The 13,788-nt window shown below is 41.0% G+C and overlaps 1 protein-coding gene across 2 annotated transcripts in view; it reads right to left on the bottom strand.

Annotated features, from left to right (window-relative positions):
- Window positions 1-256: 256 nt before the first annotated feature.
- LOC115507053 (X-linked inhibitor of apoptosis) overlaps window positions 257-13,788 on the bottom strand; it is a 45,936-nt gene continuing 32,404 nt past the window's right edge. For both annotated transcript variants that reach the window (XM_030305150.2, XM_030305149.2), the window contains 2 exons: window positions 8,469-8,669; window positions 257-1,092 (listed from right to left, as the gene is read on the bottom strand). In XM_030305150.2, the coding sequence (XP_030161010.1) occupies window positions 899-1,092; window positions 8,469-8,669 (395 nt within the window). In that variant the 3' untranslated portion in view covers window positions 257-898. The remainder of the gene's footprint in view (window positions 1,093-8,468; window positions 8,670-13,788) is intronic.

The raw sequence follows: 13,788 nt of genomic DNA, 5'->3' as shown, positions 1-13,788 counted from the left end.
ATTCTGATTACAAAAGTAATACATACTTATAAAAAATTCAAACAGAACAAAATGAAAAAAAAAAAAAAAAAAAAAGAAAGTGAAAGGCCCCTGCAAACCCCCCCCCCCCCGGGACCCACCCCTTCCCATCAAGAGAAACCACAATTAACAATTTGATGCATCATCTTTTCAAATCTTTTGTTCTATACAAATACAAAACACACACACTTTCATCTGGCTCATTCTATACATAGTGTTTTGCCACTTCCTTTTACACTTAATGTAGCTCTGACATCTTTCCATGTCAGTACGTGTTGGCTACATGCTATTCTATCCTTAAATACCCTTTTGACAATGGCAAAATCATTTTTTAAAATCACCCACCCAAGCACGTGTGTGTAATTTTAAAAGAGAATGGACAGAATCCTAAAACACAAAGACAAACGTCTAAAAATAATCTCTATCTTTCCACCAGTGTGGAACAGTTCATTCCTTTTTCACACAAAACAAATTATGTGATTGGGGAGATTAACTCTAATCTCCACGTTTACACAGAATGCTCCATTTGTTAAGCCTATATGAAAAGAATGAGAAATTCAGTTGATTAATTCACTTACACTTAGAAACCAAGTTAGTGTACTACAAATACACACTGCAGTCAGTTACAATATGATGCTTAGCCTAGCTTTCAATTAAATAACAGTAAAAAAAATAAGATATATAACATAGCTAATATCTCCCTCAAATCCAATCCAGAAATTCATATTTTAGATTACAAACTAGAGCAGCATACTTTACATTTTGTCTACTTGGTAGCAAATGTTAATGGCATTCAATGCTGATTACTTAAAGTCGGTTCACATCACACACTCAATCAGGGTAATGAGAAGAACATAATGCGCCTAACTGTAGAGTTAGATTAAGACATAAAAATTTTTTGCTTGAAAGTAATGATTGTGTAGCACATGGGACATTTGTCAACTGCTTCAGCACATTGTTTACAAGTGACCAGATGTCCACAAGGAATAAAAACCACAGCAATATTTCTATCCATACAGATTTTGCAAAGCTTCTCCTCTTGCAGGAGCCTTAGCTGCTCTTCGGCACTAATCTCTGCACAAAGAGAAAAGAAATGGGTTAATTTTAGACTTCCTTAGCTGCCGACGTTGACTGAAACAACGTGAACCCCTACTACGTGCCAGGCACCAATCAGGTGCTGGGAGACAGGAAGACTCACGTGGGACACCTGTTCCTGAGTAGCTGGTGTGCCGGGGGAGAGGACAGGAGCGGAGGCTGTGCAGGGAAGCACAAAGTACAGAGTGATAAGTGCTATAATAAACTATGTATAAAGGACTCTGGGACAAGATGAGAGGCCAAGTTCTTCTGTTCAGATGCACCGGGGAGGGCTTCCTGGGCTGGTGGCTGCGCGGTGGGGACCTGGGTGATGTGGAAGAGTGACATTTACACACGGCCGGCGACTTGCCCGGCAGAGAAGCAAGGGTGAAGTAAAAGAAGGGACACATGGAAAGGCTATGGCTCACCCCGGAAGCAGAAGCGGATGGATGGGTCTGAGGGACACTTCTGAAGTGAGACTAGGAGGATTTGGTGATTGACTAGATGGCTGAGTGGGGGGGGGGGGGGGGGGGGGAGAAAAAATATGAAACGGGTTGATTGTAAGACTTCTAGTGTGGCTGGCAAGGGGATGGGAATGCCAAAAGGAAATCTAGAAGGAGGTACTGGCTTGGCATTTTTCAAGTTATTTTTGAGATGTCTGCAGGGCATCCGTACATAAAATGTCACTGGACAGCCATGTTTTGAGGTCTGAAGTCAGGGCTAGAGACAGAGATCTGGGTGACATCAGCACACAGGTGGCACTAAGGTACTTGCTTAATTCAGCTTTTCCCAAACTAGGTTTTGTGAAATGTTAAATATGTTACAAAAATGTGTTTTGTGGCCGTAGTAACTGTAATGACCACAACCTCAATGATGGCAGCAGTTAACAATAATACAGTACTTATTACTATGTGCTAGACACTATTCCAAAGGCATTACGTATTTTAACAATCTTTGTAATCTTTGTATACATGTGGTTTCCAAATCTGGCCTCCCATGAGAATCACCTGGGGCATTTTTAAAAAATGTTTCTTCTATTTTGAAAGAGAGAGAAAGCTTGAGCAGGGGAAGAGCAGAGAGGGAGGGAGGGAGAGAGAATCCCAAGCGGGCCCCGTGCCAGCGCAGAGCCAGACGTGGGGCTTGATCCCACTGAACCGTGTGAAATTATGACCTGAGCAGAAATCAAGAGTCTGACACTTAACTGACTGAGCCACCCAGGCGCCCCAGGGCATTTTTAAACACTAGATTGCTAGGCTCCATTCACTAAATCTAAAATTTCTAGGGTTGGTTTTATTTTTTATTTTGTTCTGAAATTAAAGTATGCAAAAAGAAACAGATACGGTTTTATACAACAACAATTTCTGGGCTTGCACACACTGGCGATGGGGAACCACTGCTATGAAGTACAGGACAGTACAACACAGTATATGTCCCCTCTTAGAAAATCACAATGCATGTCCCTATTTAACTACAGAACTCCTTTGTCACCACATTCCTTTTAACATGCTAGGGAATACTATTTTGAAAACAAGTCTGGGAAACAGTGGTTGAGTTTCATTCAATAAGTATTTACTCAACACTTAACTAGGTTCTAGGGACTAGAGATACAATAATTAACATATCTAGACCCCAGGCCCCTAATCGTTCATAGACAAGAAACACAAGTAGACAGGAAATTATAAGAGAGCGTAAGGATAAAGGCAATTACAATGTGTTATCAAGAACACAGGAAAGGTGCAAGCGTGTGCTGGAGTGTGTGCACACACACATAAATGGAAGGCCTCCTGGAGGAAATGATACTTAAACTGGGTCCTAAGGGACGAGTTAACTAGGAAAGAGAGAGAGAGAAGGCCCTGGGGGATGGAGGCAGTGGGAGAAGAGTGTCTAGGCAGGGGAAATGGCATAAGCTGGCTCCAGGAGGAGGGACGGAACCAGACGTGCAAGTACAAGGGTAGGGCTTGGGAAGAGAGTCACAGGGAAACAGCATGACAAGAGGCTATAGAAGGTTAACAGGGGCCCAGTCATGGAGATTTGGAAACCCATGGGGCGCCTGGGCCGCTCAGTTGGTTAGGCGTCCAACTCTTGACCTCGACTCAGGTCATGACCTCACAGTTCTGGAGTTCGAGCCTCGTATCAGACTCTGCGCTGACCGTGCAGACAGACCCTGCCTGGGATTCTCTCTCTTTCTCTCTCTCTCTGCCCATCCCCTGCTCATGCTCTCTCTCTCAAAATAAACATTAAAAAGAAAGATTTGGCCACCCATGTAAAGGAGTTTGGACTTGTTCCTGAGGACGCTGGGAGCCAGGAGGAGAGAGATAGGAGGAGATTTGCGTTTTGGAGAGGTATGCCTGACTAGGGGTGGAGGGAAAGTATTATTTAATCTCTTTCTCCTTCTTCTTTTTTTAAATCTCTTTCTTCTTAAAAAGCAACCTAGAGGGCATAATCAAACCTATGCTCAAACATAGAATGCATCAGAGATAAGATCAAGTGCCTGTCCTCAAAAAGCTTAATCTAATGGGCAGGACAGAAAACAATGTTACAGATGCTCTAATAGCAGGTAAAATCGAGAAGAGGGAGCTCCAGAACGCTCTTCTGGGTAAGCCTGAAAGAATGACCTCTCAGTGGAGCTGGGAAGGAGAAGTTCACAAGATGGATTTAAGGGTGAGAAGGGATGGGGAGGTGTTTAACGGGGACAGAGTTTCGGTTGTGTAGATAAGAAGAGCTATGGAGAGTGGGTGCACAATGTCAATGTACTCAACACTATTGAACTGTATACTTAAAACCTTAAACTTTTTTAAGTTTATTTATTTAGAGGGGAGTACATGAGCACAAGTGGGAGATGGGCAGAAAGAGAGAGAGAGAGAGGATCTCAAGCAGGTTCTGTACTCCTCACCAAGTGTGACGTGGGGCTCGATCTATTGACTGTGAGATCATGACTTTAGCCGAAAGCAAAAGTTGGAGGCTTAACTAAGCCACCCAAGTGCTCCATAAAAATTTTTTTTAAGGAACGCTGGGGGCGCCTGGGTGGCTCAGTCAGCTAAGCGGCAGACTCTGGCTCAGGTCATGACCTGACCTCTGGGTTCACGAGTCAGAGCCCGCATAGGGCTCTCTGCTGTCAGCACAGAGCCCACTTCAGATCCTCAGTACCCCTCGCTCTCTCTCTCTTAAAAAAATAAGGAAACCTGAGTTTTATTCCCAGCTATCTGAATGATGCTGGGCAACAGCATAACTAGCTTCAGTTTTTTCACTGAAGCGATGAAAGTTATTATATGATCTTTCAGGTTCATTCTGGCTCTGATGGTTTGTGATTCCATTTTACAGACCACAGGAGAATGAAATGTGAGGCCTACCAACCACTGTTATCATCAACCTTCTGTACCTCGTTTTGGCCTTATGGACAGCCACTTAACTCAGATGGTTTTACCCCCTCAGACCAATAGTTTACCTCTGAAAATTATAGTTCATTCAAGCCTTAAGGCAACTATCGGATTCTACATCCTTCACTTCGTGCCTTTCCCCTTCAACTTTCTACAAGGCTTTCTTCTAGGTCAGGAGGTTCCTGGCACGTGAACTATGAAGGCAAGACCTAGATAACTTCGGATGGTATTTGCTAATATTTTTACTACATTATTTAAAACTTTCTAGAATATGGGGCACCTGGCTGACTGAGTCGGTGGAGCAACTCTTGATTTCGGGGTTGGCAGTTTGAGCCCCATGCTGGGTAGAGAGATTACTTAGAAAAAAAAAATAAAAACTTAAAAAAACCCATTTCTAGAATAAATTGATGTTACAGAAAAAAAAATAAAAACTTAAAAAAACCCACTTCTAGAATAAATTGATGTTACTCATGTTACTATCAGAGCAGATCCATGTGGACAGGTTGATAAGAAATATGTATGGTGGTTGATTTTTATATACAGTAATACATACATAAAGGTTAAAATAAGCACTTTAGAAGTAAAGGGCTTTACAGCACACTATGTAATCTTGAAAAAGAAAGAATGAAAGATACTATTTGGTACTATTTTTAGAAGACCATTTACTAGGACATTCTCTGTCACACAGCCATTGGGATAAAAGCTAGCGCTGGATGCAGGATTTCTCGGTAAGCAATACAGTGCAGTTTTTCTAATAACTTCCACCTGCTCGACTTCAATTAGACCTGCCTTCTATTTTGCATAAAGATTCCTAGCGCCAGTCTTTCCTCCTCAGCCTTTGAGAAGAGGAATATGCAGCAGCCCTAGTGTGAGAAGACAGCCTGTAGCAGTGACCCTGCCTCGCAATTTAGTGAGACTAAGGAGAGGTCAACTCCTGCCTCTGAGAGCTGCCCTTTGCTCAGACCCTGCTTCCCACACCATCCTAGCTTGCTGTGGTCTCAGTGATTATAGGAGCCGCCAAGGCCTCCTGCTGGCTAGAAAACAGACACTCCCCAGTGCACTCTGTCCCTGCCCCCCGCTGCTACACCCCACTAACTCATTCTGTTGCATTCAACGCCTTCGGGTGTAAAAGCTAACACTTCAACTGTCAAACTTGAGTTACGGTTAAGACGCAAGGAAAAATGATACAATCACTTGAATTTCTATTGCACTAGAAAGATGACTGAGTCAGTGGTCCATTTTACCATCTCCAAGACAAGTGGAGCTATTACAGGTTTTAAATAAACGCATCGTTAGGAAAAGGGTGGTAAGCTTTCTGCTGCATGTTTTATATCAACTGATCTAATTTTAAAAGCCATTAAAATCATCCTGGTTTTTGACTGAGGTAATTATCCGAATAATGTTTTAGAAGCATTTGAAATAACTTAAAGATCAAAAGGGTCTATTTTTTTAAATAAGCTCCACACGCAAAATGGGGCTTGAACTCAGAACTCTGAGATCAAGAGTTACATGTTCTTCCAACTAAGTCAGCCAGGCACCCTAAAAGGGTCATTAATGTAAAAAAAAAAAAATTAGTAAACTTTAAGGTTTATTAGCACTGGGAGAATTTTCAACCTTTGGAAGAGGTGGTTAAGAGCTCAGAGAACAAAGATTATTATTATTTTTTTATTTTTTAGAGGGAGAGAGATAGTCCCAAGTAGGCTCCACACTCAGCGAAGAGCCCAATGCGGGGCTTGATCCCACGACCCTGGGATCAAGAGTCGGACACTCAACCAACTGAGCCACCCAGGCACCCCTCAGAGACCAGTGATTATCACAACGTAACTCACTACCCAAAATGTATTCACAATTTGAAACCTTTTAACCTTCAATGTTGCTGTCAAACATTAGAGTTGCTATCATCCTTAAAGAAGGAACCTGTATTTTTAATTTTTTTTTCCTAAAGGGAGTTCGTATGATTCTCTTGCACATTATTTAATACACTTTCTAGGGATGCCTGGCTGGCTCAGTTGGTAGACAATGTGACTCTTGATGTCAGGGTTCTTGAGTCTAAGCCCCATGATGGGTGTGGAGCCTACTTTAATTAATGTTTTTATTTACTTGTGAGAAACAAGAGTGTGAGTTGGGGAGGGACAGAGAGAGGGAGACAGAATCTAAAGTAGGCTCCAGCTGACAGCTCAGAGCCCGATGTGGGGTTTGAACCCACAAACAGTGAGATCATGACCTGAGCCAAAGTCAGATGCTTAACTGACTGAGCCACCCAGGCGCCCCAATATATGATTTACAGTGTTAGAGTGCCACTCATTCAAGCTCTATTTAGTAATATAGCACTTTTATATGTTCACACCACATGAAAAGTTGCAGAACATTCAAAATCCATTTCAACTACAAAACTTACAGATTCTATACACAGTGATAAAAGCCTTTTTTAAAAAATTTATTTTCAACATTTACTCATTATTGAGAGATACAGAGAGACAGAGCATGAGCATGGGAGGGGCAGAGACAGGGGGAGACACGGAACCCGAAGCAGGTTCCAGGCTCCAAGCTGTCAGCACAGAGCCTGACGCGGGGCTCAAACTCATGAACTGCGAGATCATGACCTGAGCCGAAGCTGGACGTTTAACCGACTGAGCCACCGAGGTGCCCCAATAAAAGCCTTTCTTGTTCTTTATCTAAACTAAAACACATACCCACACTCTAAGATTTTTTTTAAGTATTTATTTTGAAAGAGTACGCAAGAGACAGCACACGAGAGGGAATCCCAAGTAGGTTCCATGCTGTCAGCAGGGCTCGATCTCATGAACCATGAGATCATTATCTGAACCAAAATCAAGAGTCGGGCATTTAATCAACTGAGTCACCCAGGTGCCCCCACACTTAAAATGAATAAATCAGTGGCTCTTACTTGGATCCCGATTAGAAGAAATCAACTGTTAAAAATGTTTTAAGACAAGGGGGAAGATTAAAACCAACTGATTTTCAGATGATATTATAGAAGTACTGGTAATTTTTTAAATGGGGTAACAGTATGTTATGGAATAATGTATCTCCCCAAAATTCGTATTTTGAAGCCCCAAACTCCCAACGTGATGGTACTCACAGAGTGGCCCTTCGGGAGGTAATTACATTTAGATGAGGTCATAAGGGTGGGACCCCCTCATGGAATCAGTTTGCTTTCTCTCTCCTTCTTTCCTTCCTTTCTTTCTATGTATTTGTTTAAGTTTTATTCATATATTTTGAGAGAGAGTGAGAGCGCACAAACAGTGTAGGGGCAGAAAAGGGTGGGAGAGAGAGAATCCCAAGACACAGCTCGGTCTCACAAACCATGAGATCATGACCTGAGCTGAAATCAAGAGTTAGATGCTTAACTGACTGATCTGCCCAGGTGCCGCTGTATGTATTTATTCTTAAAGTAAACTCTATGCCCAACCTGGGGCTCAAACTCACAACTTGGAGATCAAGAGTCACGTGCTCTACTGACTGAGCCAGCCAGACTTCCCATGGACTCAGTGTATCTATAAGAGGAAGAGAGACCAGAGTGCCCTTTCTCGGCCATGTGAGGACACACAGAGAAGGCAGCCATCTACAAGCCTAACCTGAGCACAGTTTAAGTTACTGCTTAACACATGGTATTAAGATTATGTTAAAAAAATCCTTATCTGTTAGATATATATTATTTACAGGTAAATGGTGTATGGGATGCCTGGAATTTTCTTTGAAATACATAACAAAAAAAGTTGGGGAAGAAATCAAACAAGATTGGAAAACTGTTGACAATTATTGAATCTGATCGATGGGTATGTCAGGGTTCATTATATGGCTTTCTCCACTTTTGGGTATTTTTGAATTTTTTATTGTCAAAAAGTCTTTAAAAATGTTTATCCTAAGGGGGATGTGAGAAGGAAAAAAATGAACGGGCCACAAAGTCATGTAAGATGCTGGCCATAAGGAAGTGCTGTTAGGTGTTTCTTGCTTTTTAAAAACAGTCATGCATACCTTTCTGCAATGAGGTCTGGCTTGGTTCATCCTGTGTATTGTCTTTCTGAGCACTCACTAGGTCTGTAACCAGAATCTCAAGTGATTTATAGTTGCTCCCAGATGTCTGAATTTTTTCTTCCATTACTTTCTTAATGTCTCTGAAATTGAATCCCATTCGTATAGCTTGCTGTACCATAGGATCTTGGAAGATGGCATCATCTGAAATAAAAATTGGTGGGAAAAAGGAACGGGGAATTTAAATAATTATTTTCATTAGCACAACTCAACAGCAAAGTATAGTTAAAAAGAAACATAAAAGCAGCAAGCAAAGCCCCGCTCCTCAAAAAAACCAAAAAAACCCAAAATGCTAACCAGCAAATCAAAGCTACTTTGGGAAGAAGATTTTAAAATATTTAAGCACTGAAGAATCTTCCAGAATGTTATAACTGAAAATGCAGTATGTATTTTGTAGCACTATGAATTGAGATTAGGTGATTTAAAGACTAAAGAAACAGTGAACAATTAGGTAAAACTGAGAAGAAAAAGTTAAGTGCTTTGAAAATCAGAACTTTATCAAATCCGCTGTACTCATTAACAACTAACCTAAGTACTTAAAGAGTGGACGTCTTTCCCTTGTCACTAGCAATTATTCTGGAAAAATTGTGGGGAATACGGGGAAGTCCCAGTCTGTGACTTTGAATGTGTGTGAGTTTCCTATCTCTGAGACTTAGTTTCTGTAGCCAAGGGGGGTGAACTAGATAAGGCAACAAAATGAACAGAAATTCGCTTTAATGGTACTCAAAGTAAAATACAGGTTATATAGGGAACTGCTAAAAAAAAAAAAAAAAAAAAGAGACTTACACCCTCTGATTCATCAATTCTACTCTTGAGTATTAAAAATAAGTACAAAGGTCCACCAAAGACATCCACAAGAATATTCACAGCAGTGTCATTTATAACAGCCTCAAACTGGAAACAACTCAAATGTCTATCATCAGGTGAATGGATAAGTAAATTGTGGTATATTCCAATACTACACAGCAAGAAGGAAAAACAAACCACTGCCACAGACAATATAGACGAATCTCACAGATAAGATGAACAAAACGTCATCATAATGATGAACTAGTAACAAAGGAATACACTGTATGATTACATTTGTAAGATGTTCAAATCTAACCTATGGTAATAGAAGTCAGAACGTAACTTGGGGGTAGATACTGATTGGGAAGGGGCCTGCATGAGTTTCGGGCATGGTGGAAATGTTTTATTATCTTGATTTGGCTGATGACTACACATAAATGCATATTAAAATTCACTGAGTTGAATACTTCAGATTGGTCTATTTTATGCATTTTATCGTATGCAGATTATACTTCAATAAATGTTTTTAATTTTTAAATTTTTTAAGTTTATTTATATTGAGAGTGAGCATGTGTGCAAGCGAGCAGGGGAGGGGCAGAGAGAGAGGGAGATAGAGAATCCCAAGCAGGCTCTGCATTGTCAGCACAGAGCCCAAGGTGGGGCTCGAACCCATGAACTGTGAGATTATGATCCGAGCTGAAATCAAGACTCGGCTGCTTCACCAACTGAGCCACCCAGGCACCCCTCAATAAGTGTTTTTTAAAAAGAGAAACTGGAAAAGGATTTGACCATAAGAACTATTATACGGTAAGTAACAAAAGAAGTAAGAAAGTAACTTAAGATTTCTGTTTGATAAAGAAAAATTCTGTTGGGAGGTTATAATGCAGACAAAAGACCATTTATGAGAATACTAACGCATCTGGATGAGAAATAAGGGCAGAAACTAGGGCAGAATCAGTGGATTTTAGACAATATTAAAAAGGTTGAATTCATCAGACCTGGTGGTTAATTAAATGTAGAGGGATTAGGGGGCGCCTGGGTGGCACAGTAGGTTAAGCGTCCGACTTCAGCCAGGTCACGATCTCGCGGTCCGTGAGTTCGAGCCCCGCGTCGGGCTCTGGGCTGATGGCTCAGAGCCTGGAGCCTGTTTCTGATTCTGTGTCTCCCTCTCTCTCTGCCCCTCCCCCGTTCATGCTCTGTCTCTCTCTGTCCCAAAAATAAATAAACGTTGAAAAAAAAAATTAAAAAAAAAAAAATGTAGAGGGATTAAGGAAAGCAAAGAGCTTAAAATGACTCAAATAACTGGGCAACTCTGTGAACTGTGGAACTATTAACCAACTTGGGGGGGCGGAGAGCAGGACTGGATTCAGTCAGGGTGGTTTTTAGAAATGCGGAATTTGAGCTGCTTTTGAGATTTTTAAGTGGAGATGTCCAGAGATCAGCTGGACAGCGCTCTTTCCTGGTTCTACTGTCCGCGTTTTGTTTTGTTTTTTTTTCAGCTTGTTTTGTTGGCTCCTTCTGCTCACCTTCCGCTTCCCTCTTCGATGCACCCTTTTTAATGATCTCTCTGGATGCTTCCCCCTACCACAATTTTACTCTTATTTAGGTGAGTTCCAGGTTTTAATATCCATGTACTTGGATATTCTGTAGGTATCTCAAGGTCACCTTGCTTAAAACTAAAGGCAGAGACAACAGGATACGAGAAACAATTAAAAGGACCCCTACCTTACACATATATAAAAATTAACTCGGGGCGCCTGGGTGGCGCAGTCGGTTAAGCGTCCGACTTCAGCCAGGTCACGATCTCGCGGTCCCTGAGTTCGAGCCCCGCGTCGGGCTCTGGGCTGATGGCTCAGAGCCTGGAGCCTGTTTCCGATTCTGTGTCTCCCTCTCTCTCTGCCCCTCCCCCGTTCATGCTCTGTCTCTCTCTGTCCCAAAAATAAATAAACGTTGAAAAAAAAAATTAAAAAAAAAAAAAAATTAACTCAAAATGGATCAAAGACCTGAATGTAAGAGCTAAAATCATAAAATTCTTTTTATTTTTTAATAAAAAGTTTTTTAATGTTTATTTTTGAGAGAGAGAGAGAGAAAGACAGACAGACAACACGAGCAGGAAGGGGCAGAGAGAAAGGGAGACACAGAATCTGAAGCAGGCTCCAGGCTCTGAGCTGTCAGCACAGAGCCCGATGCGGGGCTCAAACCCACAGACCATGAAATCATGACATGAGCTGAAGTCAGACTTTTTTTTAACCCACTGAACCCCCCAGATGCCCCTAAAACCATAAAACTCTTAAAAGAAAACATAGATGACCTTGGATTAGGCAATGCCTTCTTACATATAACACTATAAAAGCATAAGCAACAAAAACAGATCAACTGGATTTCATCACAATTAAAAACGTATATGCTTCAAAGGACACCAGCTAGAAAGTGAAAAGATAACCCACAGAACGAGAGAAAATATTTGCAAATCATATATCTGACAGGGGGCTTACATATAACAAACTAGAATATATAAAGAACTCCTACAACTCAGTAACAGAAAGATAAATACAACTTAAAAAATGGACAAAGGCAATGAACAGACATTTCTTCAAAGAAGACCTACAATTGGCCAATAAGCACATGAAAGGATTCCCAACATCATTAGCCATCAGGGAGATGCAAATCAAAAGCACAATAAGATACCACTTCACAAACCCACTAGGATGGCTGTAATAAAAGAACATACAATAACAAGCATTAACAAGGATGTGGAGAAATAAACCAGAACCCTTACGCACTGCCAGCGGGAATGTAAAATGGTGCAGCCACCTTGGAAAACTGGCCATTTATCAAAAGGTTAAATGTAGAGTTACTACATGACCCAGCAATTCCATCCCTAAATATATACTCAAGAGAATTCAAAACCTATTTCTACACAGAAATTTGCACACAGATGTTCATAGCAGCATCAGCATCATTCTTAAAAGCTAAGGAGTGGAAACCCAAATGTCTACCAACCGATGAATGGGTAAACATTCATGGTATTATCCATACAAAGGAATATTTTTCCACCATAAAAAAAGAATGAAGTACTCATATAGGAGTACCAAAATGTGGATGAACCTCAAAGCCATATATTATGATTCCATTCATATGAAATGTCCAGAATAGGTAAACCCAGAGAGATGGAAATAAATTAGTGGTTGTTTGGGTTTGAGGGTGAAGGGGCAGCAATGGAGAGTGACTGCTAATGGGTATAGGGTTTCTTTTGGGGGTTACGATAATGTCCTGCAGCAATTAAATAGGTTGTGATGGTTCCACAACCTTGTGAATATACTAAAAACCACTAAAGTGTACAGTTTATAAGGGTGAAATTTTTGCTATATGAATTACATTTCTATTTAAAAACATTAACCCTAAACCAGAGCAAGAGTCTCATTTAGTCATAAAAAACACAGTATGGGGGCGCCTGGGTGGCGCAGTCGGTTAAGCGTCCGACTTCAGCCAGGTCACGATCTCGCGGTCCGTGAGTTCGAGCCCCGCGTCAGGCTCTGGGCTGATGGCTCAGAGCCTGGAGCCTGCTTCCGATTCTGTGTCTCCCTCTCTCTCTGCCCCCCCCCCCCGTTCATGCTCTGTCTCTCTCTGTCCCAAAAATAAATAAACGTTGAAAAAAAAAATTTAAAAAAAAAACAAAAACAAAAAAAAAACACAGTATGCATTGTAAAGGTGATTATTATCAAGAAATACTATAGAATCTTTGTTTCTGGATAATCTGAAAAATACAGGCTGGAATAAATGATTTCTTAAGCTGTATTTTTTATGCTCATTACAAAACCTGTATCAAACATTATCAAAATGGCTCTCTTTCTTAAGCATATTCATGAGTATATATAGTTTTCTCTTGCCTTGTAACCCTTAGGATACTAAACAGATGATGCTATAAGGAGTGGGGAATCAGCAGGCATTCTCAATAAACTTTCTACTATTTTCGGAACATGATGCCTAAGTTGAGAATGAGATCTACAGTGTGATGTAGGTTTCCGAAGACCTCGTTTAGAGTCCTAGTTCCACTGACGATTTGTAAGGTAACTGTGGGCAAGACACTTAACCTCCTTGACTCTGTTCTTCATCTGAAAAGTGGGGATAACAATATCATATTTTCTTAACATAGTATTTTTCTGGTTTTCAAACATGCTTATGATGAGTAAATAATCTCTGAGATAAAAACCTCTACCTCTCTATAAGGTAACAGGAGATAAACCAAACCGTGCCCCTCTGTGAAGAAACTGGGGAAGGCAGAAAGATGGCATGGGATAAGGAAGCAGGTAGGGCCGATCGTGGTGATGGCACATTAGCAGAGCACTGGATTCATGATCCTGGCTAACTGAAGAAGCACCAGGGACAAAAATACACTTAACTCTTCCTTTCGCAATTTTAACAGAAATGGCAATGGACAGCCTATAGCTGTTTCTCCTGAAATAGGAAAAGC

Source organism: Lynx canadensis, chromosome X, assembly GCF_007474595.2.
Source record: "Lynx canadensis isolate LIC74 chromosome X, mLynCan4.pri.v2, whole genome shotgun sequence".
NCBI lineage: Eukaryota > Metazoa > Chordata > Mammalia > Carnivora > Felidae > Lynx > Lynx canadensis.
This window is presented reverse-complemented; position numbering and strand designations above follow the sequence as displayed.